The following is a 24,597-nucleotide window of genomic DNA, read 5'->3' on the forward strand; positions in this document are numbered from 1 at the left end:
CAAGTGATAATTAGGCATTAGAAGCTGGCTGTGTGATCTCAGCCTATGGCTTTTAAAGGCTGTATGGATTTAAAGAAAGGCCCTGTGTGGGGCTTTTGAAAGGCAGCTAAGTCTCTCCAGTGCTTCCTCCTCTCAGCAGCTTGGGCTCCATGTCCTGGTAGATGGCCTTCAGCATGAAGGAATGGCGGCTGTGCGCCAATCCTGTTGGGGCGCCTTAAATTTGAGCATTCTTTCTGAATGGATACCATGAAATGCTTTTAATTTATTAGAACTATTATTGGTTGGAGGGCAGTTGTTCAAAACATACTGAGAATCATTATAATTGGAATGCAAACCTAATAATTAAACCTCTGCTTTATCTAGCTAGAAAACAGTCCCGTGGGGCAAAGGACACGAGGGAGGTTTGGCTTCCACCCACATCACCCCAGCAATGTGAGGGCTGGTTAGGGTTGGGTTGGGTTATGCCGTGCTGTTCAGAGTGGACCTTCCAGGAAACTGAGGCAGCATGAAGACCCCCTTCAAACCCTGAATCCTATGAGCAAGTCAGAAAGATTTTAGACATGTCTGCTCAGAGTAACAGAAATGAGTTTATTAAAGGGATAGGAAAAGGGGAAGGGGACACTCTCAAGGGAGAGAGTGGGTCCTCTCAGAGAGGACCATGTGCCTGTCCTGCACTCCAGTTTTATTGGGGGTCTCAGGGAAATTTCCAAGGAAACCTGCCAGGTCCACCTCTTGACTTTTGGCTGACAACAGGGCGACATCTGACTTTCAAGTCTCCACTGCCATGACAACTCTATCACTGAAGCCCACGCTCAGAGGTTCTCATTGGATCCTTAACCACAGAATTATCCTTGCCTCCAAAATCTGGTCTGTGAAAAGAATCACAAAAGTCTCTCCCTTCAAAGTAACTTGGGCTCCTCTTATCAATATCATACCCGGCCTGCATTTTCTTGCAGGTAACAGGCAGTTTGCAGAGGAATGTGACATATCCTGTCCACTTAGTGGGTTCCATCCAAATCACTCCAGCAATGTGAGGGTTGGTTATGGTTGGGTTGGTTGGGTCCCTCCCATTCTGAGTATGCCTGGTTTGAGGCTGGAACTGGGCCACAGAGGAGGAGAGGGCTGGTCTTTCAGTGAAGACTGTGAAAAGTGACCTGATCTCCCTACTTGAAACCCTTCTTTAAGTGCGATGAGTCAGTTCTACAAAACTGCTCCCCATTCAACACCCAGGCAGTGGGGACTGGAACATGGAAAAGGCACGGTCCATGCTCTGAAGATGTCTTCACATTCTCCTGTGCTACAGTTGGAGAGGGCATTTTAGCTTACAAAGCTCTTTGTCACACATTATCTCGTTTAATTCTCAAACTCTAAAGAAAGAAAAGCAAATATTATTATCCTTATTTTCAAGAAAAAAAAAGAGCCAGACTCAGTCCCAGGGACTTGCTCAGTTGGGGCTGGAACTAGGATCTTTATTTCTACAATAGCCACTTTGCAGTCACCCTACCTCAGGAAGTCAGAAATAATGGAGACTTTTCTGAGCAGCCTAGGAGTTGTCAGTTATACCCTGTGGACATGTTTATTCAGCAAATCAGATAGGACGAGAGTACGCGTATGCTTTTTGGGTAAGGATCCTTTGGTAAAAATGGCTATTGGTAGTGATATAATCCTGCTATTCACATACCTATAATTGCTTTGGCTTCTTTTTTTAAAAAAAAATATTTTTAGTTGTAATAACTTTAATTTTACTTATTATTATTTTCTTATGTGGTGCTGAGAATCGAACCCAGTGCCTCACACATGCTAGGCAAGCTCTCTACCACTGAGCTACAACCCCAGCCCTGCTTTGGCTTCTTATAGGCTGTTTAACCATTTGTGCTGCAACCAGCAACCTGATTACTCTATTTCCCTCCCTCAACAAACTAGGTTTGAGGTGTTCAGAATGGGAATGGAGTGCTGGAATCCAAAGGCAGGGAATAGGATGCGGGTCCTTGCTACTGGTCTCTCTACTTACATGCAAAGGCTGGAGGTAAACACAGTGGTGTGAGAACATAGCCCACAGCCAACTGGGAACCAAGCTTCTTCTACAAGGGCATCCAGTGGTCAGCTCCTGCTGGAGGCCCACAATTCTAATCAGACCCAAAGTTACCAGCTTTTGAGATGTTTTTTTCCCAAGAGAATCTGGAAATCTAGAATTTTGTGTAAGTTCTCCTGATTGTGTTGTTACATATTAACAGCTAATCCAAGCATTTCCAAACCAAAACAAACTGAACCAAAACCAAGACTTGGGAGTCTCTTTTGCAGCCTCCATTCTTTGTAAGTAGTGCTTTCAGGACAAATGCACCAGGGCATAGAGATGTGGATAGAAGTATCTTTATTTCCAGCTGTCTTGCATCTTTTTCCTCTTTGTGAGGGGAACAGAAACACAGAAGGAATTAATAAACTGTTGGAACTAGGAAATACACAGAGCTTCCGTATTCTCACTCTGAAGTATGATGATTTCAATATTGACTTTTCTTATTTTTAATGGTAGTTCTCGTCTTTTTCCTCATCTATTGGTTGATGGATGAGATCCATTTGCAAAACTCCTCAAAGGCACCCACAGATTGGAAGCCGGGACAGGAGCTAAATACAGACCACTGCTTACTGGCTAACACCACAATTTCCTCTCTTCTGTAACAAACCGTAAAGGAACCTAAATAAGTGAGATGCCCAAAAATACGAGAATGACCTTCATTTGGCTTTAAATTTATAAAAAGTAAATCCATCATGAGCATTGATATTTTACCCACCATTAGTAATAACTCACTTGTGACATAATTCTCAAATGTCAGGACAACCATGGTGAAGAATTGTTGTTTTTTTTTAAAAAAAAAATAAATAAATAAGAGAATATGTTGGTAAAATTTCCAGACAGACAAGTCCTCTCTGTTACCGGCATTTTCAGCCCTGCCATGGGGAACTGGGTCGACTCTTAGAGTTCATAAATTCACTTTACAGCTTCTGTTACAAGATTCTTAGGAGCGTCAAAAGAACTGGACTCTCAAGTCAGGGCAGGAGAAATAAGACTCCAGGGCAATCAGTGAGTTAAGACCCAAACCTTCTTACCTCCCCACTAGAATAGGGAGCCCCTACTAGAACTGGTGTTTGGATGGTGAGTTCTGACTCACAGATGAACCAGCCACAAAGGATCCCCTTGTTATCCATGTTCTCTGCTCTGTGAATTGATCCAGAAGATGCAGAAATGGAATTCCCCGAGCTTTCCCTGTTAACTCCTAATTTGGGGTGATCTGTTTCTTTTCTCATGCATTGGAAAATGAAAATGTATGGAGTTGGAATAGAAACCAGGCTCAAGAAAGAAAAAAAAAGACAGCAGAGGTGACTGGCAATCTGATGTAGTATGTCTCTTGGGGAGGAGGTGTCTAGATCTGAACGTCAGACTAGGACAAAATGCGAACAGAAACAAGGCTATTTTTTTCCCTAGGTCACCATAGGGAACCAATCTAACCTATTTACAAGTGATCTCAGGGGAAATATCTTTAAATAGCTATCTTGTCACCATCCTTTTCGTCATCTTCCACAATCGCTTTGGGTCTCTGGTCCCTGAGCAGTCTCACACCTACAAAACAAAGCACAGAGCTGCAATTAAGTGCCTCTGCTTCAAATATTAGACAACCTGGTAGTGCAGACACAGGAGCTCAGCAACCTAGAAACGTTTAGCATCTGTGCTGAGGGAGAGGGTACTGGGTGGCCTTATTTGGCCTTCCCAAGGTGCTCAATGAGGACACCACTCTGGGTGCAAGGGGATGCAAAGCCTGGGAGTCAGAGACAACCTTCACCTTCTTTCTCTGATTTCTGATCCTAAGCTTGCAGTACTATAGGATGGAAAACATGGGATTTTGGAGTTCAATTGCACTGGGCTTAGTTCAGCCAGCCTCTTAATCTCATATGTAAAATGAGAACACTACTGCTTATTATAAAGTGTTATTGGGTTAACTAAGGTAAATATAACCCACTTAGCAAAGCATCATACTTGTGAACAACTAAATGCATTTTTCTTTTTCTTTCTCCCCGCCCCCCCCAACCTCCACCCCCCAAAACAACTGGTCATCTTCATGAAGTCAAGCTTTGAAATATTTTACCAACAACCAGGGAAAATATTAAGCCAAGGTGCTGGACACATGCCATTTCCAAAAGTTAGTCCCAGGAAATGATGAGGTACACATAATTTAGAGCAAAAAGGGAAAATAAGAAAAATGTAGTGAGTTTTTCCATATAACTGTATAGCTATAATTTAAAAAGGGGCTCTTTATTTTGAGACAACTCTTTGCCTTCTTTGGAGGATTAAAATATCTTTTTCTTTTAAAAAATTTTAGACATGTTAGATGATTGTTTCTTCTCATTCTTACTCAAAAAATAAAATAAAGAAGTTGCTATCCCTCTGTTGGGCCCCATGATATTTTGTTCTTAAAGAATTTTCTGGTCTATGAAACTCAGAAGTCTGAATTTCTTTTCTGAGCCCAATTTTCTGGGCTGATTAGCTCAGAAAAGTCCAGCCAAGGAGGTCGGGATAGTTCTGCTCACCCTATGAAGGGTCAAGTAGGATCATTTTAACAAAGGTCCGTGGAACTGTGACTGAGGCCAATCCTGTCTTCCTGTTCCAGCCCCCAGCTGTGTCCTGTACCCTTGCCTTGGATCCCTCTCTCCTTCCTCTCGTAATTAGAGGCTCCAGTCCATGAAGCAGTTCATAAAGATCTAAACTTGAGGGAGGAAGCTGAGCACCACAAGAGGCCTTTCTATAGCACCGGACTCCATTCAACAGTGGCAAATTAATGAAAACTATGTGTTAATCTTAATGACTATTCATTTGATTCAGTTCCTAGTTTGTTCTTACCAATTAGCTAATATTTATTGGAGGAGAAAAAACAATTTCAAGAGTCTGGCTGGAACTAAAGCTTTTGCATAAATCACGTATGAAACACAGTGGGAGATATTCTCTCTGATACCAGCTGCGTGGAGGATTGGATTTTTATTTGAATTTAAGATAGCCTGTAGGAGAATGTAGATTTAGCTATGTTGAATTCTGAAACTTTTCATCCTTCCTTCCTGGATATGTCTCCATGTAGGTTGATTCAAAATGGGTGAGAGCCTTTATATTCCCAGGTCTTGGTACGCTTTGTGGTTACTTTGGGTATCCTTGACATAGAGTAAGATGAGAATCTGGGCCAAAAGTTGGGGGGTGGGTGGAGAAGTCCTGGGATTTCAAGGATAGGAGGAACCTACTAAATGACAAAGGCTGATGCTTCCTAAAGTGGAGTGGCCTACCCACAGGAGCACATGAGGTAATTTCAAGTTGAAGGTGAACTACCATGCTAAGCAAAATATGTCAATCCCCCAAACAAAATGCTGAATATTTTCTCTAATAGGCGGATGCAAATTCACAGTAAGGTGGGAGCTAGGGAAGAATAGCGTTACTTTGGATTAGACAGAGGGGAGTGAAAGGAGGGGAAGGGGTATGGAGGTAGGAAGAATAGTAGAATGAATCAGACATAAATTATCTTATGCACACATATGATTACACGATCAGTGTAATTCTACATCATGTACAACCAGAAAAATGAGAGTTATTCTCCATTTATGTATGATGTGTCAAAGTGCATTCTACTGCCATGTAAAACTAATTATACCAAATAAAAAAATAAAAAAATAATGTGAACCACTGTTTTATATTTGTGTAGCTAAACAGTAATTTTAATGTTTTATAATAAAGTTATGTGTTATGATTTGGAGCTTAATTAAATGTCTCCCCTAAGATTCAGCTATTGAAGGTTTGTTCCCCAGCTTACAGAACTCTTGGGAGGAGATGGAACTTTTAGGAGGTGGGGCCTAGTGGGAGGAAGTTAGGTCATTGTGGGCATGCCCTTGAAGAGGATATTGGGACACTGGCCCCTTTGGGTCCTTCTCTCTCTCTTTCTCTTCTCTGCTTCCTGGCCATCATGAGGTGAGTCGCTCTATTGCATCACACCATTCGTGGCATGATATTTCTGCTTTTACAGGCCCAAAGGCAGCAGAGTCAAGGACCAAGAACTGAAATCTCTGAAATTGTGAGACAAACTGAATCTTTCCTCCTTTTATGTTAATTTTCTCAAGTACTTTGTCAAAGTAATAGAAAGCTAACATAGGAGCTTATCAAAATCTTGACTTCATGGATATTATTGTTCAGGATGAGCTTTAAATCAGGAATATATATATCACGACTGCATTGTTGTTCTTGATGCTTTGGTGATTTGAAAATGACCTCTGAGGGGCAATGAGCCTTACAGTGAGCTATTTTTGAGCAGGATCCCATGTAAAGCACCATCTACAACTGATCATCCACTCTGACCTAGAGGAACCAGAGAGAAGGCACCCCCTGTCCTAACTAACCATCTTAGAAAATACGTTATTACAAGCAAGACAGAGGAGGTGTCACTTTCAAAGGACAAACCAGTCCCTTTCCTTTGTACAAGCACACTATTTTAATGTCTGATTCCCCTAGACTGCCAGATGCTCACAGCTTATGGACCAGTTTTCCAGCAGGTTTCTCTTTCATGCTTCGAGCCAAGCTATGCTTGGCTCTATTTGCTACAGACTCCAACTCAAGACTTCCTTCTCTCTTAAGCAATGCTTGGTTACCTGGTCCTGGACCAATCACCAGCACTCCCTGCCATGAAATCATCAAGATGGGGGTCCTGGAAAACTGTGGACCAAGTTGGGAGCAAGCCTGGAGCTGGCAAGGGAGCCTGAGATACCCTATTGAGGGGCTATTCTGGCAGTTGGAACCTGTCAAATGAGCTCATTAACCTAGGAGAAGGACGGTGGTTAGCAAGAGACTTAGAAGGGAGAGTGAATCCATGTCCAGTGTTCCCTTGCCAAGGGCTAATGAGAGGAGATGTCTCCAGGGTGCATTTGTCTGTGAGTTCCTCCCAACACCCTCATTAGAACCAACGTGAGTTTTTCTGAACATCTGCCGAAGGCGCTATCCTTATCAGCTTAACTAGCATTTTGATTACTGCCAAATCTTTAGATACTAAAAGGCTCTTCAAAAATAGAGTACTTCAGCTAATATGCTAATAAAAGCTAGAATCATACAACAATATCTATAATTGCACATACTTAAATGTAAACATTTGCTGACTCAAAAATTTCCATAATGAGTGTCGAGTCTATGGCCATACAGCACCCCTCCAACCCTTACACATGCTGCAGTATTTGATAAACATTTTTGATTCAATGGGGAAGCTGTTAATTGGGGATTTAGGTAGTGGCATATAGGCAACATCCATTGCCAAGTGATCAGAGTTCAATCAATTAGGAAGTTCCCTGAATCAGCAGATTTGTATGAAGTAGGAGAATTCTCATCTTCAGAAATTGTTTGACCTATCTCAAAGAATATAAGATTAAACAGAAAATGAAGAGGACCTAACATTTATTGAGGACTTTCAATATGCCAAAAACTCTGCTAAGTGTTTTGACACTTTATTTAATAGTGTTCTCAGTGCTTTGAGATAGATTTTAGAGCCCCCCTCTAAATGCATGAAATAAAAAAGGTTCTTAGTTGTGTTCATTTTTCAGAGCTTTGAAGGTACTAAGGAGCAGAAAAGGAAATCTAGAGTTTTCTTGCCTTCAAAGCCCATGCAAAATTTTATGTAGTCAGATGGCTCCCTGCCTGTAAGTATTTTTTTCTCTCTACTAACTCTGTGGCAGTAAAATAAACACAAGAATGGGTAGAAAATAATCAGTCTCTATCAGGTACTGCAGAATCATGATTGACAGGTAGAATATCAAATCAGCAGATAATTATGGAGCACTGCTATATAGAAAAGATTGGACTAGCTGATATCAAAGTCAACACCAGAAACATAAGGTGATTGAATCATACCCATATTGCAGCATAACCTATAGAATGAGTAGACTAATAGAAAACAGGAAAAAAAAATCATGGCAATGGATCAGAGTTTGCTCATCTGGGTTACATAAGTCAAAATGATTACTTTGATGCAAGACTTATCAGATATTTTATTATTGCATCAATGGATGCAGCTCTACCATGGAAATATCACCGTGTAACAGCCCCTTCTTCCTTTGGTTAAGTGTTGGAATGGATAAATTGTAACTATTGGCTATTATTCTTAAGTCAGTTACACCAAGGTCTCTGGACTCCTTTTCCAATAGCAAATCTACTGTGAAAGAAGAAAGGATTTTGCCCCTGGCTTGCTCTCCGTGTACCCGTTAGAGGCTGGAGAGCGGCTTCTTCCTTCAAGTCCTGCATGAGGTAGGAGAGTTGTGCTCAGCCACCTCTGTTGACTGAAGTAAAAGACAAATGAGGGAAGGAAGAGGCTAATGCAGATCCTGCCCAGTCAAGTGATACAAGGGATCATGGGAACCATCCTTCTCTCTGAGAGAGTTATCTCGTGGTTTACAATTTGCCTACCTGTGAGTGAGTTTTGGAAAATATGTGTTAATTCTGCTTCAGGACCAAATATTTAGTTATTATATTCCCCTACCTAGAATATACACTCGGGGAAGACAAGAACTTTTTTTTTTAGTTTTGTTTTCTAATGTATGTCTAGCACTCCCAACAGTGCCTAGTGCATAGTAGGTTCTCAATAAATACTGAGGGAGTAAAAGCTAAAGACTTTGCCACTTGAGGTCACTTGAACTCATCACTTTTGGCTCAAATACTCTTTGGTACCAGGGATTGAATCCAGGGACACTTTACCACTGAGCCAATCCCCAGCCCTCTTTATATTTTATTTAGAGAGAGGGCCTTCACTAGGTTCTTCAGGCTGGCTTTGAACTCCTGCCTCAGCCTCCCAAGGATTATAGGCATGCACTATTGTGTCTGGCTAACTCTATGATGATTGACTTTCTTGCAGTATCCGTGCCTAGAACACAGCAAGGATTTAATAAATATTCATTAAAATACTGAGGGTTGTTTGAGGATTAGACTTCTGCCTGTTCCAAACTTCTTGTGTTATCAGTATAATTTATTATGATAAAAGATTACATCTAGTCAGAGCTCAGAAAGGCTGGTCACTAGAAATGTGTGTGGATATAAGTGTGTGTGGGGGTGGGGTTGGGGAGAAATACTGCTAAACATGACCAGGTGGGGTCACATACATTTTGATATACAGGTAAGAAGGTAAGTGGTGAAGAAGGAAGAATGGATGAAAGGAAAAAGAGTTGGAAAGAGAGGATGAGGGGTATGAAAGGAAGGGAAGGAGAGAGAACACAAATTTCGTGGAACTTGGGACTCGTCCCTCTAGCTTGCTTGGAGATCTAGAGGCCCTGATCTCGTTTGTCATGGTGTCTTTTTCTGAGATGTCTTTTTCCTCCTTTATTAAATTAAATAATGGAATGCTGGGTGTGGTGGTGCATACCTGTAATCCCAAGAGACTGAGGCAGGAAGATTTCGAGTTCAAAGCCAGCCTCAGCAAAAGTGAGGTGCTAAGCAACTCAGTGAGACCCAGTCTCTAAATAAAATAAGAAATAGGGCTGGGGATGTGGCTCAGTGGTCAAGTGCCCCTGAGTTTAATCCCCAGTACCCCCTCCAAAAAAAAAATTAAACAATGGAAAACTCTTAGTAACAATCAAATCTTATCTCCTTCCAAAAGTGGAACTTCTGCATTCCTATGTTGCTAGAAGTCCAAACCACCCCACAGTATAGTAAAAACCTGGCTAAAGCCGGAGAGGCTTGGGTTTGAACTCCAGCTGTTCTACCTAGTAGTGTTTAACCTTGATTGGTTCACTTATTTATCTGGCCATTCTATCATTAGTCCAACCAGTTAATCAGCCATTCTTCTATCCATCCTTCCATCTATCCATCTCATCCAGGTAAGACTTTAAACCGTCTGACAAGTGAATTAAATTGTTTTTCTGTTTCTCTGTCTTTAAAGGGAGGTTAAAGCTACTCTGTTACATTACTCAGTAGACTTTTTAAAAATCCATGATACAAGCCATATCTAACATTTTGTGGGTTCTCAGTAAATATTAGTACATCTCTCACTTGCTATTCTCCCTACAAAACCATCTCTCTCTCTCTCTCTCTCTCTCTCTCTCTCTCTCTCTCTCTCTCTCTCACACACACACACACACACACACACACACACAGTCTCACACTCTAATCATCATGAGTGTACACATTTTATTTCCTAACTTGCATATAAACTTCTCAGGGACAAGGACTAGATCTCATACACGGTCTCCCTTATAGCCTGGGATTATAAACACAGATCAGTAAGGTTTTCTATTGGACACATAATAAGATAGCTATCAGTATTTCTGCACTTCTCTTTCTTTCCTCCCTTCCTCTCTCTCCTATTTTGAGAACTTGGTCAATTAGTCCACTTGCGACGGGGAAGGGTATTTCACCAGTTCTCAAGGACCCACTGACATTTCTGTTTCACTGGCTCAGTGAATTTGACCAGCTCTGCTGAAGCAGGAGTAATCTCTGAGCCTCTGGCATCTCCAGGTCATCCCCCCGGGAACTGCCAATGAAGATAAATCTGAGAGGCAGCAGTAAATGTGACTCCTCCCTAGAGCACTTGGGCAAGACTGAACTTGCTGGGCCAGGACAAAGGCCATGTCCTGGCACCTCCAGATGGTCAGGCTCCCGACCCATTCCCACCACCTCCTGCTCTTTTACCTGCTGCATAGGGGGGCACGTGCAAGGCAGGTGTGTCTTTTCTCCTTGGCCTTTTCTGTTCCAGGTCAGAGTTATGAAGAGCTGGGTTTACTTTGCCCTTTGGACGTCTGTCCTGAACATCATATCTTTTAATTAGATGTTCTGAAATCACACCTGCATGGTTAGGGGAACAGAGAGACAGAAGCAGGGTCAAGTGAACATATCCCATACAGAAGGGTTGTGCATAAACATAGCACATACACCTGGTGAAGGTAGTCAATGTTGCTTTCCCAAACTTATTTTAATAAATGAAGTTTCCTTAGCATAAGAATAATACTTATGCAGACTGCACTAGGAACATCCTCTATCTATACAAAGGGGTTTGCATGCCTGATTTCATTTTAGCCTCATAAATCCCTGAGGGATTTAGTATTACCACCACCATGATCTACCTGAGATGATAGGTGAGATAAAGAAATGGGCTCAATTTATTCCATTTTCTAGGTGTTGGATGGGGATTGAGCCTGGATTTTTTTTTTTTTTTTTTTTTGTCTCCAAAGCTCATCTTCCTTAGCCAGTGGGGTAATTTTCGGTTCTGCAAGTTCTGTGCCTCAAACTTCCACCCTTAGACCTTAATTATTGCCCTACCTCACCTACTTGCCTTCTCACCTCTGTTCTGCAGGTGAAAATTTTCTCCATCATTTAATAATCCTCTGAAAATCAGAACTCACTACCCAGGCTCATTTTCCCTGGTTCTTAATTAGAACTTCCATTATGATGCTCCTTCCTTTTCCTTTTCTAACAGTGCTGGAAATCGAACCCAGGGCCTCAGGCATCCTAGGCAAGTGCTCTACAACAGAGTTCCATCCTAGCCTGTGATGTTTCTTCTTATTGCAGATTTCAGGTGTGTCTGGGCTGTTATTTCTTACACATATGAAAGTTCCTTCCCAGAAATAGCTGTTTCATTTATTTTGTACCCTTCAATGTATGTTGTGAATAGAAACGACAAGAAGGGAATGACCAAGAGTGAAGGAGAAACAGACCAAGCAAATAAAGTTTTTGAGCAGAAGGGAGTTTCACATGTCACATCTCAGGTCTCATAGAGAGACATGTTAGTTGTTCATCAAACTGCTCCATGTTTTTCCTGGGCATGGAGCTGGATTATATTTCCAGGCTCCTTTGTAGTCAGGTGTGGCCTGTGATTGTCTCACACCCATCTCCCCACCAATCCTCCTCTCCAACGCTTCATGCCTGCTGAATGTTGATGAGCATGATGGCTTTGGAAGTTTGTGGTGGCTTTATTCACTGTCTGTTGATAATATCAGAGCCCATCAGCTGTACCCCCAATGATTGGAGCAGTGCATGCCTTTCTGTCCCCAAAGTCCACTCTCAGTGAGTGAAAAATACTGCATTATAAATATAATACTGTATAGCTGTTACTTAGCATTTAAATACCCAAATATTTAAAGAGATGTGTTAGGACCAACATGGTCCAGTGGGGGTGGTTCCCCTTCCCAGCTGTGCAAGGCGGATTAGCTGTCCATTACCTGGTATAAAAGGTGGGATGTGCAGGGCGGGTGTATCTTTCCTCCTTGGTTTTTTTTGGTCTGACTCAACATTCAGGTTGGCCTGTGTGTTCTTCCCCTTTCTTGGCTTCTTTTTGAGATCACAGTCCTTAATGAACTGGTCTGAAAGATCATCTGCTTTTGACAGGATATAAAGCAAAAAAAAAAAAAAAAAAAAGAAGAAGAAGAAGAATATAACATGAGTAAGGGTTAGTCCCACACTGGGAGCAGTGGTCATTTGTTCTGAAAAAGGAAAATGTTTATTATTTTTGTCTCTTCCACAGAGGACTTGAGTAGACTTACAGAATGGTCTACTCAAGTATAGACTAGAAGAAAGGAAAACTGGAATTCTGTGAAACCCCAAATTAAGAGAATTTGAAAAGCAAGACAAAGAAGAACTTCAAAATATGATTGGGCAGACCTCAGTGTGGGTTTGCGTTGTTTCTGACGGGGTAGGCTCTCTGTGCTAATGTTCAATTTCCTTTGCCCAAGGCTTGCTCTCTTTAGAAACCTTGATCTTGGGAAGTTTCCCTGGGGTGCTCAGTAAATTCCCGACTCTCTTTCGCTTCTGGGACAGTCTTGTCCTCCTGATGGTTCACGCGTGGGTTCCACCACTCATCTTTCTTTTCCCCCGGCCTGGCAGCTCTCCTATTTGCCCATCCTAGTCCCAGCCCTTTTGTCTTCTTCTGCATCTCTTTCTTTTCCTCAGTCCCCTCAGGACCTCAGGAGAGCCTTTGGAGTCCTGCGGCTACCTCACTTCCATCAGATCATCAGTCGTGGCCCCTGAAGGTTGTTACTGCTCTCCTTCGTCCTTCTCTGTCACTCACCCTCATTCACTGCTCCCAGTGATTCATCTGTTGCTCTATTCAGCATCTTCCCAGACATTAGGGAGTAGATGCTTTCATGCAATTTTATTCTTAATGGCCTCTCCCTTCAATAAGTGCTTGTTGAATGAGAATCAGCCACCCCACGTCCAAGTCCTAACTCTCTCATTTGCCAGTTGTGGGAGCATGGTCTTAATTTGTAGGAACTTTAATAGTCTCTCAATACTTAAAGCAAGGATAATATTAAATCAGTGTGTGAATGTGTGTGTGTGTGTGTGTGTTTGCTCATGTTAGCAAAGCATCTGATACATTTGATATATTTCACATGTTTTAATAAAACGTTCCCTCTGCCATGGCTCAGCCCCTAAAGTCCCACCAGGCCCAGAGGAAGGCCCCCTCTTCATCAGTCTTTTCATGCAAACTCCAGTCCTGTGTGTCCTTTCTCATTTTCTGAATAGTCACAGGATTTTTGCTCAGGTAACACCTTCAAATTTGTTAAAGGTGACAAATGATGAAGCCCAAGCGTGAATCAGCAGGAGGCCCCTTCTGGATTTAGAAATGAAGACAAGTGAGGAATTTACTGATGTAGTTTTGATTTGTGCAGGTCTTCTCTTCCCTTTTTTAATGATAGCATCTTGTCTTTCATCTCCTTAGCAGCAATAATTAAATGTCTGCTGAATATATGTTTGAATGAATGGACTCCAACATGTTTAACGTAAGGAGATATTCTGTTAGGATTGAAAGAAGCCAGTTCCACAAAAACAACCAGGTTATTTGTCCTCTCTGGAAACTCTGAACCATGACCTGAATGCAGTCTGGCTAGATCTACAAATGTGAAGGAACATGGGGGACATTCAGAGGTTAACTGAGTCTTTCAGATCCCTGCCTCTCCCTCCCTCTCCTCTTTCCCTCTTTCTCCTCCTCTCTTTCTCTTTCCTTCTCTGTTTCATTTTCAGTAAAATATTCAAGGTAAATTTCTTGGAAACATTGAAAATTAAGTAGGTCAAATCTCTTCATTTTAGTTTGTGGATCTGGACATTTGTGGATCTGTCATTTGTTCATTTATAAAATCAATGTTTATTAAGCTCCTAGTGTATTATCAGGGCTTGCTAGAGTCTAGGAATAAAAAGAACAAGTAGATTGTTCTTGCCTTCAAGTTTTATGGTTTATTGGGCAAACAATAGAAACAATTGTTTCTAAAACAATTATCCTTTGTTTTAGAAAATTCAATATGCCTGAGGAAACCACCATCCCTTGGTAACCATACATTAGTATGCCTGTATTATCAAAAGGTCACTATACATAACCCCCAAATCAAATAACATTATTTTCTTCAGTCACATGCATAGTAATAAACCTTTCCTTTACCTAAAAGATTTTGATAATTTCATCCAATCATCTCCATTTAATAAACATTTATTGAAGTCAAACTACGTATGAGGCATTGGATTATACGAAGTTTATATATACAATAAAAAGGCTGTAAAGGAGCCTTTACTGAGTATCACTTATGTTCTAGGTGATTCCGTGTCATTCCAGCACACAAGCTTGGCCAGCGGTTTTTCTGATTCACCTCTGCCTGTGCTTTCCTGGTTGTCAAATACACTAATATCATTCCTGAACACATCATCTCATTTAATTCCAAAAGAAGCCTACCAAAACAGTGTACTATTAATCCCCAATTTGCAGATAAGGAAAATGAGGTTCAAAATGTCAAATAAAAGGCAGAAGGTTATGGGATCAGAATTAAACCTAAGCTCTTGGAATTGTGAGTCTTCATATACCTGGTTAAAAGAGCAATTCTTAAAACATGTTCTCCCACAGCACAGTTAATTTCTCCCGTATTATACATACCATAGGTAGGAATGAATGAATTACTGAATGAATGAATGTTGCTTAGAATGGATGTTGCCCAGCTGTGGGGTCTCTGGGAGCGCAGCCTGGCAATGTACCTGTCAGGGGTGTGGGCCACCCTTTGACCCTAAGGCACTACACTCTGCACACAGTACATAGAGCAAGACATTTGCTTCAGTTTATACTTTAACTTCAATTGCATTTTTCCCCACTTTTGGAGAAATTCTGAACATAAAATATCTTGATGGCAAATGGGGAGTGGGAAGAGGAGGGGGGAGTCATAACCGGGCGAGGCATAAACAAAGGCTATGAATATGCAAAAGGCCCATCCATCAAAAGTCTGAGTGTCTCATTTTTAGAAATGGGTAGAGGCAGAAATGTTTCTGGTATTTTCATTACAAAGGTTATGCAAAAAGTCAGTTCTGGAAAGGAAACAGATTGACAATAAAACAGAAAAAGGCTATTTAAAATTCTGTCTTGATAGGCAAAGAGAGATATTTGAAATATTTTATTGGCACTGCACATGGGGTGTAAGTGTGCCGGGAAATACTGGAAACAACCTCTACTGCCACATCCCATTTATTGCCTCAAAAATGCTTTGCCTGGGACTCCAGCAGACCCACAAAAGAGGACAATGCTTCCTCTTTCTCTCTCTCTTTAATGAACCTGTCCCCAGTGCTTCAGCTAATATTTACATGGCAGACCCCACAGACCCATGGCTATTTGCCCGTCCAGCTGGTGTTGGCTGTCACCAGAAGGCACAGTCTATCAGGTTTCAGGGCCTTCTTTTCTGACTTGCCTGCAAGCCGTATGGCAGAGACACCCCTTTCTGACTTCCATGACTGACATTCGCAGTGGAGCACTTACCTAAGTGGCTGTAACGAGGGTCTAGTTTGTCTAGTCTGTCTTCTGAGAGCTCCAGGGGCTGCATTTGCTCAGTGGACATCATCCAAGGAGAGCAGGTGTGCTTCTTATACTACAGGTGTGTAAGAAACAGTCCGTAAGTGTGCCCTTGGCTCATCCACTCATTCACTTATTAAATAAATATATTTTTTGAGCACTATTATTTCCCATCTCAATCTTATTTTTTAAGACTGCTTCTTATACTTAGGTATGAAACTTTAAGCCCAAATAAGATGGATCATACACCCACCCATGCAGGCACAATTTATTTGCTAATTGTCATATATCAAATGTTCAGTATTTTTCCTCTTTCAGAGGTATTTTAAGAGTTTCAGAATAAATACCTAGACCGATTCTGAGTTAGAAATGAGTTAGCTCAGAGTTATAGAAAATCTTTTTTTAAATTTTAAATTTATTTATTCATTCTAATTTGTCATACTTGACAGCAGAATGCATTTCAATTCATAATACATATATACAGCACAATTTTTCATGTCACTGGTTGTTCAGAGTCACATCATTTGTGTCTTCATATATGTACTTAGGGTAATAATTTCCATCTCATTGTACTATCTCTCCTATCCCTCTCTTCCCTTCCCTCCCCTTTGCCCTATCTAAAGTTCTTCCATTCCTCCCATGCTCCCCCCACATCCCCATTATGGGTTAGCATCCACATATCAGAGTAGAAAATCTTGATTGAACTTCACCTGTATTTTGTCAGCTGAATCCTGCAAAATAGGATTATGTCTGTTTCACAGATGAAGAAACTGAGGCTCACAAAGTTTACCTAATTTACCTTAGTCATGCATCTATTAAATTACCAAGCCTAGATCCAAATCTAGTTCTACATAGTTCTACAGACTTCACTAGACACATCTCTGAAAAACAAAGTGAATTATTGAATCCAAATTTAACCAGTTTTCCACCATTCTATCTCCTAACTATAAAGTAATGAGACTGCTTCCCAGTCCATATTATGAGGGTGGTAGAGTTGTGCCAGGAGAAAATTTAGGCCTCAGATGGATCTTCATTATTTTCTCCCTAGGGATTCCTGACATGAGAGCAAGGCTGTCTGCCTCCCCTTATCCTCCATCTTTCCTGAACCACAAATCCATTTGAACTTCCAGAGCCATTAGATATAGTCATTGCCCAGGAGGAGTGAAAATCCAGAATGGACATGCGTCAGGTCTGAATGAAAAATGCATTAGCTGAGATTTATAGGAAATCTTCATTAGAGACTGTTCAAATTCTGTTTCTTAAGTTCCTTTCTGAGGTTCTCTGATAATTAGCACTCGGGTCCTACAATAGCAAGAATGGTGGGGGAGGAACTAATAAGATTAAATTGGCTCAGCTGATCATCTTCTCTTGAGATTATCTGGACCTGTGGTGTGCAGAGGAACACAAAGACCAATTGTGCTAACATTTCAAGCTCATAGAATAAGTTCGACTTAGTTGTCTTCTGAGGAATTAGCCAGTGTTCTCAGGAAAGGCTGGAGGGCCTCTCCCCCTGTGAGCTGAGATCATTGCATAGCAGATGGAGCCATTAACTGATCACTTGAGCCTGGCTTTTAGTGTCACCCTGGGCAGACTGATTGTGCTATGTGACTTCAGCAGAAATCAATGCCGACCGTTGTTCTTAATGTATATATAGACATGGCCAACTCCCCGGGACCATAAAGAAGTGTGCTGTTATTTCGGGTAGCTCCTACCTCCATCTTTAATGATGAGAGCTATGGGTAACTACTTAGAAGGGGGCTCTGTGCTGAGGTCTCAAGGAAAAGTTACAGCCTCAGATGGGGAACTTTGCACCTAATTAACCCATCTTTCTCTTCTCTGGGAAGTCAGGGGTCCAGTCATAGCCGTTGTACAGAAAATCACCCCAGGGAAGATCTGACCCAAGTAGTTATGCACTCATGGTCAAAGCCATCATTTGATCTTGGAGTTCTGGTCTTATCTGGTGATTGTTCTTCTTCTTCTCCCCGACTTAAGGTCGCTCTTCTTCATGCTTGGGTCACACGGCTGCCCCCAAGTGTCCAATAGCTGATTATTTGAACACAGGCTTTCAAGTCAATAAACCTAGGTTAAATCTCAGCTCAGTTAGTAACTAAAAAGCTATGTGACTTTGATGAAGTTGCTAAATATTAATGATGAGGTGAGGGTAAATGGAGCCCCAGCCCAATATAGTCATTTTACCCTCTCTCCCTAGAAGCTGTGATGAAAATTGCAAGACTAGCTTCTTTGTTATACCCCTATAGACTGACCCTCAGGGACATATGGCCCTCTCTTCTCCGCACCCCCCCCCCCGCACAATTGCCATTTTTACTCAGTTTTCTTATTTGTAAAACAGAAATAATAACTGCCTCATAGAGTTCCTGTGTAGTTCACTGCTTAGCCCATTGTACTCACTCTTCAAGAGATGATAGCTCTTATCATGTACCATTTTCTACACCTCACTAGATAGCTGTGTAAGTGGAAAATTCTAAGAAACAATTGAACCTTTTGTTTTCAACAATTCAAATGCAGTCTCATCCGAACAAAGCTGCCCTGACAGCACCCGAGCAGAGAGAGAAGAACCTGCCCCAGGTTGATCAGTTCCACACAGTAGAGGGCCCCGGACATGCTAGGGCAGCTAGAGATTCCTCATGAGACTGACAGGTGCTACCTCTGCAAGGAGGCTGTATCGTCCATGGGGAAAACAAACATTGTTCTAAATCAGTGTGAACCAGCAGGACTATTTGCGAGAAGGGTTGAGAGAAGACTTCCAGATTTGAGATTCAAAAATATTTTCTATCACAAAAATTTCTCATGTTTGGTGGAACACATTCTGCCCACGGGGTTTTGTCATTATGACCTTCCTGTGAGAAACTCCATTAAGAGCAAGTACTTGGAGGGCAGAGCTATTTGGAATGTGTACCCTCTTATTGATCATTGCCACTGTACTTGCCTGTTGAATGTCAGTATGAGGCCACCACCTGCTCCACTCCCCACTTGCCTTCTCAGAGAAAAGGGTGCTCTTTAGGAGCAAACCATTGTAAGACCTGAGCCTATTTCTTGACTCTGCCCTGCTTTCCTCTTTGATTCATTCTCCCCTCCAAGCAGGCATCATACAGGGACCTGCCCTAGTCACGTGATCCAGGGAAGTGTCCATCATCTTCCTTAGCAGCTTCCTATCATTTGGGGACTTGGGAGGTACCAGTTCCCTTTATATCTAAGGTTCTCTGGGTCTTCAGATTGCAACGCAAAAGCTAGGGCGTTCAGTAGCACTTGTTGACGGAGACTTTACCTTTGGGGTTGTTCCATAATTGTCTCTAGTAGAAAGATTTGTGACCCTTCATTATCTCTTGCCTTTTCTGGTTCAGCGTGGTCTCTGAATTTTAACAGTGACACAGTGGTGGCTTGTCCTGCTCTGTAATTGTCAATTTGAGGCCACCTACCCTCACCTGATGAGCTTGAAGTCAAATGTGCTGTGGAAATGAGGGCATTTTTATTATGTAATACCCCCACGGGGCCTTAGGGAGCACCAGGGATTGCACACATTATTTCTGCAGCTAAATATGAATCTTCACACTGAATGGCAGCAAGCACAGACCCTATGAAGATTCCAATCCTTCTAGGTCAGGTTTGGCTACCAAATAACTTTATGTTGAGCTTCACACAAACAGCATCAGATTTTTTTTGGTTTTCAGAAATTTTCACATTTCTTAGAGAATAAAGGATTGTGGATCTATACTTTTTTTCTTGGGTGTTGGTTTGGGAGAATGAGCAAAGCATGTACAAGAAAGAGATCAGGAGTTGTGATTTCAGGATCTGAGGAGGGTTTGTAGGGCCCCAGATGCTAAACTCTTACAACTTCCTGACTAATCCTTTTCCCAAGAGACAAAGCTTTTCTTTTCACAGACACAATTGTAAAAGCAAATAGGACTGAGAGAGGAGATCTATAAACAGATGTCACAGTTCTCAGCAAATGTTAATGGCAGAGGTCACCTAACCTTTTGAGAAGAGCAACTGAAAGGGCTAAGGAACTCGATGCCTGGGCAGGATTCCCAAGAAGTTGCAGGAGGGCAATCCAGCCTGCAGAAACTTGAGGACCCGTTTTGCTGAGACCAGCTTCCATCATCTCAGGCTAGTTCTTTTTCAGGGGGATTACATGCTATCTCTGCAGCTGCAGGAGATTATTGAGTTCAGTTTGAGGTCAGAAGCTGGTCAGGGAACTTTTTCTTTTGAGACCCAGTAACTTTCTCAGTTGGATGTAAGAATATACGGTTTAACTCATGGGCGAAAATTCCTCTCTTGACTGTAAACCTCAGATGCTTGGAGGCAGAAGCAAATGCTGGGTTGCTTGTCCCTCTTTAACTTGGTGAATTTTGGAAATCCATGTGTCCTCTTGAAAAACTTAGCTTTCACATCTGTAAATAGGGGATGCTAGTGCCTGTTCTCCAGCATCACTGAGAGTATTAATAATATGCGGATAGCACTCAGCCCAGGACCCAGCGCATGCTAACACTATCATGAGCATGAGTTGCCTTCTTTGCACTCTTAGTCTTGTGATTGATTATAATGCCTACATCTATAATTACCTAAATTGATTTTCAGAATAATCTCGCTCCATGCCTGGACTTCTCTAAAGCTGTTAATAAGATTTGAACATTTCAAGGCACAAACCAATGGCAGAACACCCAGTTTCAGAACTTGAGCACATAGTGATTCTCTGTAGCCAGTGGATACCTGGGTGAGATGATGGTATTTTAAAGAGTGTCCTAAAAGTAATCAGGTCTAGATGTACTTGATGCAATCAAAAATTTCAACAATTACAACCATCACCCAATGTGCTGTCTGATTAATGCCCCATCTAGCTATGTACAATTTATATCCTTTGCTACCCCTTCTCTTTAACCTGAGAAATTCAGGCCAAAGAGTACGACGTTTAAAAATCAAATTTATTCACTGAGAAGACCTAAATCCACATTATTCCTCAAGGAGTGACTTGAAGTAGGGCATGCAGATGATATACATTGCCCAGCCTGATAAGCTGAGACTCCTTGTGTGAATACGCAGATACACACAACGCTCATCTTAAAACTTTACAATGTAGTTTGCGAGGGTACAGGCTTTCACAAAACTCAGGACCCCACGTCTCTTGGAAAAAATGACATGAAAATAATGACTTTCTGCTCCACACCTCGGCTTAGCCATGCTCCATAAAGCCAAACCCCAGTGTCATCAGCTACAACCTTCTTTGTCCCAGCAACCACAAAGAAGCTGTAACTTATTGGAAACTTGCTTCGCTCATCACAAAAGTTTGTGGAGAAAAAAATCCAAAGCACTTACCAATCGGTGAGGGCCCCGGGATGAGAAGGCCAGAGACTAGGAGGAGGCTTTCCTATTCACTGAGGCTGGCTGGTTGCTCTGCAGCAGAGGCTGCTGCTGCCCCGCTCCAGCTCCTCTTATCTAGGGACCAGCTGCTGCTGTTGCTATGGGGATGCTCTGCTTCTCAGGCACCAGGGCAAGGGGGATGGAGAAGGAGAGAGGACTAACGTTGCCTTAGCGGGCACTGCTCTCAACAGCAATAATTGAATATTAGAAAAGTACAATGCATCGAATCCTGCTTTGAGTTTACAGTGTGCAAACCAGAGAAATTCCGACTAAGCAGCTACATCCTTAAAGCCCCCTAACAATCCAGCAATAGTTTTATATTTTCTTTTTTTGCCTGATATTGCAGATATGGAAACTGAGGCCCAGAGAGGTTAAATGACTTGACCTTACGGTGATACAGCATATTTTAAATTGACCCTCAAATCAATTTAAATTTCAGTTCAGCAGACTTTTGACCACTTCTACTGTTTCTTAGAATAATATGATGATGAGGTAAAGGAAAAGTAATAATAGCAATCGTTATTATTGTTGACATGGTGTTAATATTCCCATACATCAGGCACTTTTCCAAACTCTAAACATGTATCAACTCATTTAATCCTCAAACAACCCTGTGAGATGAGAGACTGTCATTCCCCATTATAATGAGGAGGAAGCTGGAACTCAGAGTGATCAAATCATCTACCCTAGATCTCACCACTACTAAATGCCAGGGTTGGAGTTTGAACCTGGCAACCGGATGCTAGGTTCATGCTTTTAACCACTTTGCAACACTGCTCACCAGAGTATTCCAAATAGCACAATGGCAAAGAAGGCAACTCTTTACTACGCAGGTTGGGATGGGGAAGCCAGGAAAAGTTGACTCCTTCAAAGGAACTGAACCAAATGTTCCAGTATTAGGAATGCACATGTGGTACACATGCTTTGGAGCCAAGGGGTGCAGGGGAAGAAAGCTCACTGTGAGCTCTCTGTGCTGATTGGAGGAGCTGCAGTTTCACAGTCATGGCTCTGGGTATTCTTTATGCAGTGAGGACAGTCCCAGAGATCAGGTAGGGATCAGCACAGACAGGAAGGAAGGGCTTGAGACCCCCCAAGGGTAGCCCAGATACCACCCAATGATGCCCAAGAGACATCTTTTCACAGATGATGTCTGATCACGATCAAGCACACTGTTTCCTTCCTGGAGGTCACCTGCAGTACAGGTCTTGGGCAGCCCCTTTCCCCCTGCTTGTCTCTGGTAATGGGTGACGGATGCTTCCCTTCCACTGACGAGCCTCTAAATAACAGAACTGGAATCACAGTAAACTAGTTTGAGGTTGACTTGCAGGGTTAGGATTTCTTCAGAGGCCTTGGTAACAAGTTGGCAGGAAGTGGGCATCCTTGTCTGATTCACTTGGTTGCTTTCTTTTTGGAACCTTCTGGAAGGAAATGGAGGCTGTGCAAAGGCACTACTCCTGGTTAGGAAGAAAGGCCCAGGTTCTGTGGGACGGTGCCTAGATACCGTCCCACACCTAGATACCGTCTCTGTGCCCGGCTTCCTGCTTCATCTTGTCCAAAGCCTTTTGGCCACTGAGTGAGTAGTATCTTCATCCAACCTCAGTGGAAAAGGTGACACTTCTTTTGAAGTGTCACCTTTCTGAGATAATGGTAGAGCCACATACATGTAGTTGTAAAGAATAATAGCTGGAGAACACTCGTACTCTTCTCCCAATAGCAACAGCTTGAACACTATAGTACAATATGGAGACCTGAATATTGACAATGAGACAGGCAGAAACAGTGGCTTTCCACCACCACAAGCCTCTCCCATCTTGCCCTTAAAGAGGCACCCCGGTCTCCTTCCTCCTCACCTTCTCTAGCACCACTGATTCCTTAACACTTGCCTACTACTTATCTGTTTTCCACTTCTTTAATGGTGTTATTTCAAAAAGGTTATAAAAATGGAATCATAGTGTGTGATCTTTTGTGTTTTTCTCTTTTCCTCACTCAACTTTATTCCCTGGAGATTCATCCAGGTTGTTGCCTGCATCAAATGTGTGTGTGTGTGTGTGTGTGTGTGTGTGTGTATCACAATTTTTTATATCTCTGGTTATATACAAAGTATATTCACACCAATTTGTGTCTTCATACATGTACTTTGGATAATAATGTCCATCACTTAAATGTGTTCCTTTTTTTATTGCTGAGTAGTATTCTGGGGTACACACCAGTTTGCTCTATGCACCTGTTGAAGAACATCTGGATTATTCCTAATATTTCGTTCGCTGTTACAAATAAAGCTGCTATGAATATTTGTATAGGGGCTTTTGTATGAACAAAATTGTTCATTTCTCTGGTGTGAAAATCCAGAAGTGCAAGTTTTGGCCATTGCATGTTTAATTTTATGATGCCATTAAAGTAATTGGACTATTTTTTAATCCCACCATCAAAGTACAATTGCTTCAATTTTTCTGAATCTTCCCCAGCAATTTGTGTTGTCACTTTTTTTAGAGTCAGTCTTATAGGTATGCAGAAATATCTCATTGTAATTTTTATTTGTAGTTCCTCGATGGCTCATGAGACTTAACATCTTTTATGTGCTTATTTGTCACCTGTATATTTTTATTTGTGTCTTTTATTTGCTCTCTAATTGTATTAATATTTGTTGTTGAATTTTCAAAGTTCTTTATATATTCTGGATATTAATCCTTTGTCAGAAATACAGTTAGCAAATATTTACTCTTAATTTGTAGCTTGTCTTTTTAAACCTTTGAACAGTAAGTATCTTTCATAAAGCAAAAGTTTTTAATTTTTACAACGTCTAATTTATCAAAGTAAATTAATTTGAAAGCATGCATTGTTGAGAGAGTTCCTGAGGCTTTTTAAAGGAGGTGAACTATTTTACGGTATTTTAACTTGATTTTTTTTTATTAGTTGCTCATGACAATACATTGATCTTGACATATCATACATTTGAATCAAATGGGGTGTAATTTCTCATTTTTCCAAGTGTACAGGGCCTGAGGATTTTAAGAAACCCTTTCGTTACTTCCCACTTATTTCACCTTTGGAGAGACATGCATACTTCCCTCAAGTCTAGGTGGTTGCTGCTCTTGATTTTTTCAAGACCTTCTACATGCACTTTAATTGATTTTGTCCCTCCCCCTTCTAAGGCAGATGTAAACAGCAACTGAGATGGCAGATGGTCATGTAAATCTATACCTTGGAGAGTTCTAAATAATATCCGCATGTGTGCAGTGTTGAAGTCATAGACCCTGCAGCCTACAGCGCTCCCGGGGTAAGTGCAAGGAGCCACTATGTCTGTGACATGATTTGTAGGTCCAAAGGCCCTCTGCTCTCTGCCTGAATTGGCTTCTGGCTTCTTTCCTGATGGATGCCTAATGGTAACTAGCGTTAAATGAATCTATTTTCATTT

The 24,597-nt window shown here is 41.6% G+C and overlaps 1 protein-coding gene across 2 annotated transcripts; it reads right to left on the reverse strand.

Annotated features, from left to right (window-relative positions):
- Positions 1-2,354: 2,354 nt before the first annotated feature.
- Positions 2,355-21,288, reverse strand: Ppp1r17 (protein phosphatase 1 regulatory subunit 17). Of its 2 annotated transcripts, none has more exons than XM_005319172.4 (5): positions 21,138-21,288; positions 15,774-15,882; positions 12,211-12,363; positions 10,685-10,837; positions 2,355-3,616 (listed from the first exon to the last, which is right to left on the reverse strand). In XM_005319172.4, the coding sequence occupies exons 2-5, from the start codon at positions 15,853-15,855 to the stop codon at positions 3,537-3,539; spliced, it is 468 nt and encodes a 155-aa protein (XP_005319229.1). In that variant the 5' UTR covers positions 15,856-15,882; positions 21,138-21,288; the 3' UTR covers positions 2,355-3,536. The 2 variants fall into 2 exon arrangements, with proteins under 2 accessions (XP_005319229.1, XP_021577936.1); XM_021722261.3 differs by having other exon boundaries at positions 12,211-12,366.
- Between the last annotated feature and the right edge of the window lie 3,309 nt (positions 21,289-24,597).

This window comes from Ictidomys tridecemlineatus, chromosome 2 (assembly GCF_052094955.1).
Source record: "Ictidomys tridecemlineatus isolate mIctTri1 chromosome 2, mIctTri1.hap1, whole genome shotgun sequence".
In the NCBI taxonomy this organism is placed as follows: Eukaryota; Metazoa; Chordata; class Mammalia; order Rodentia; family Sciuridae; genus Ictidomys; species Ictidomys tridecemlineatus.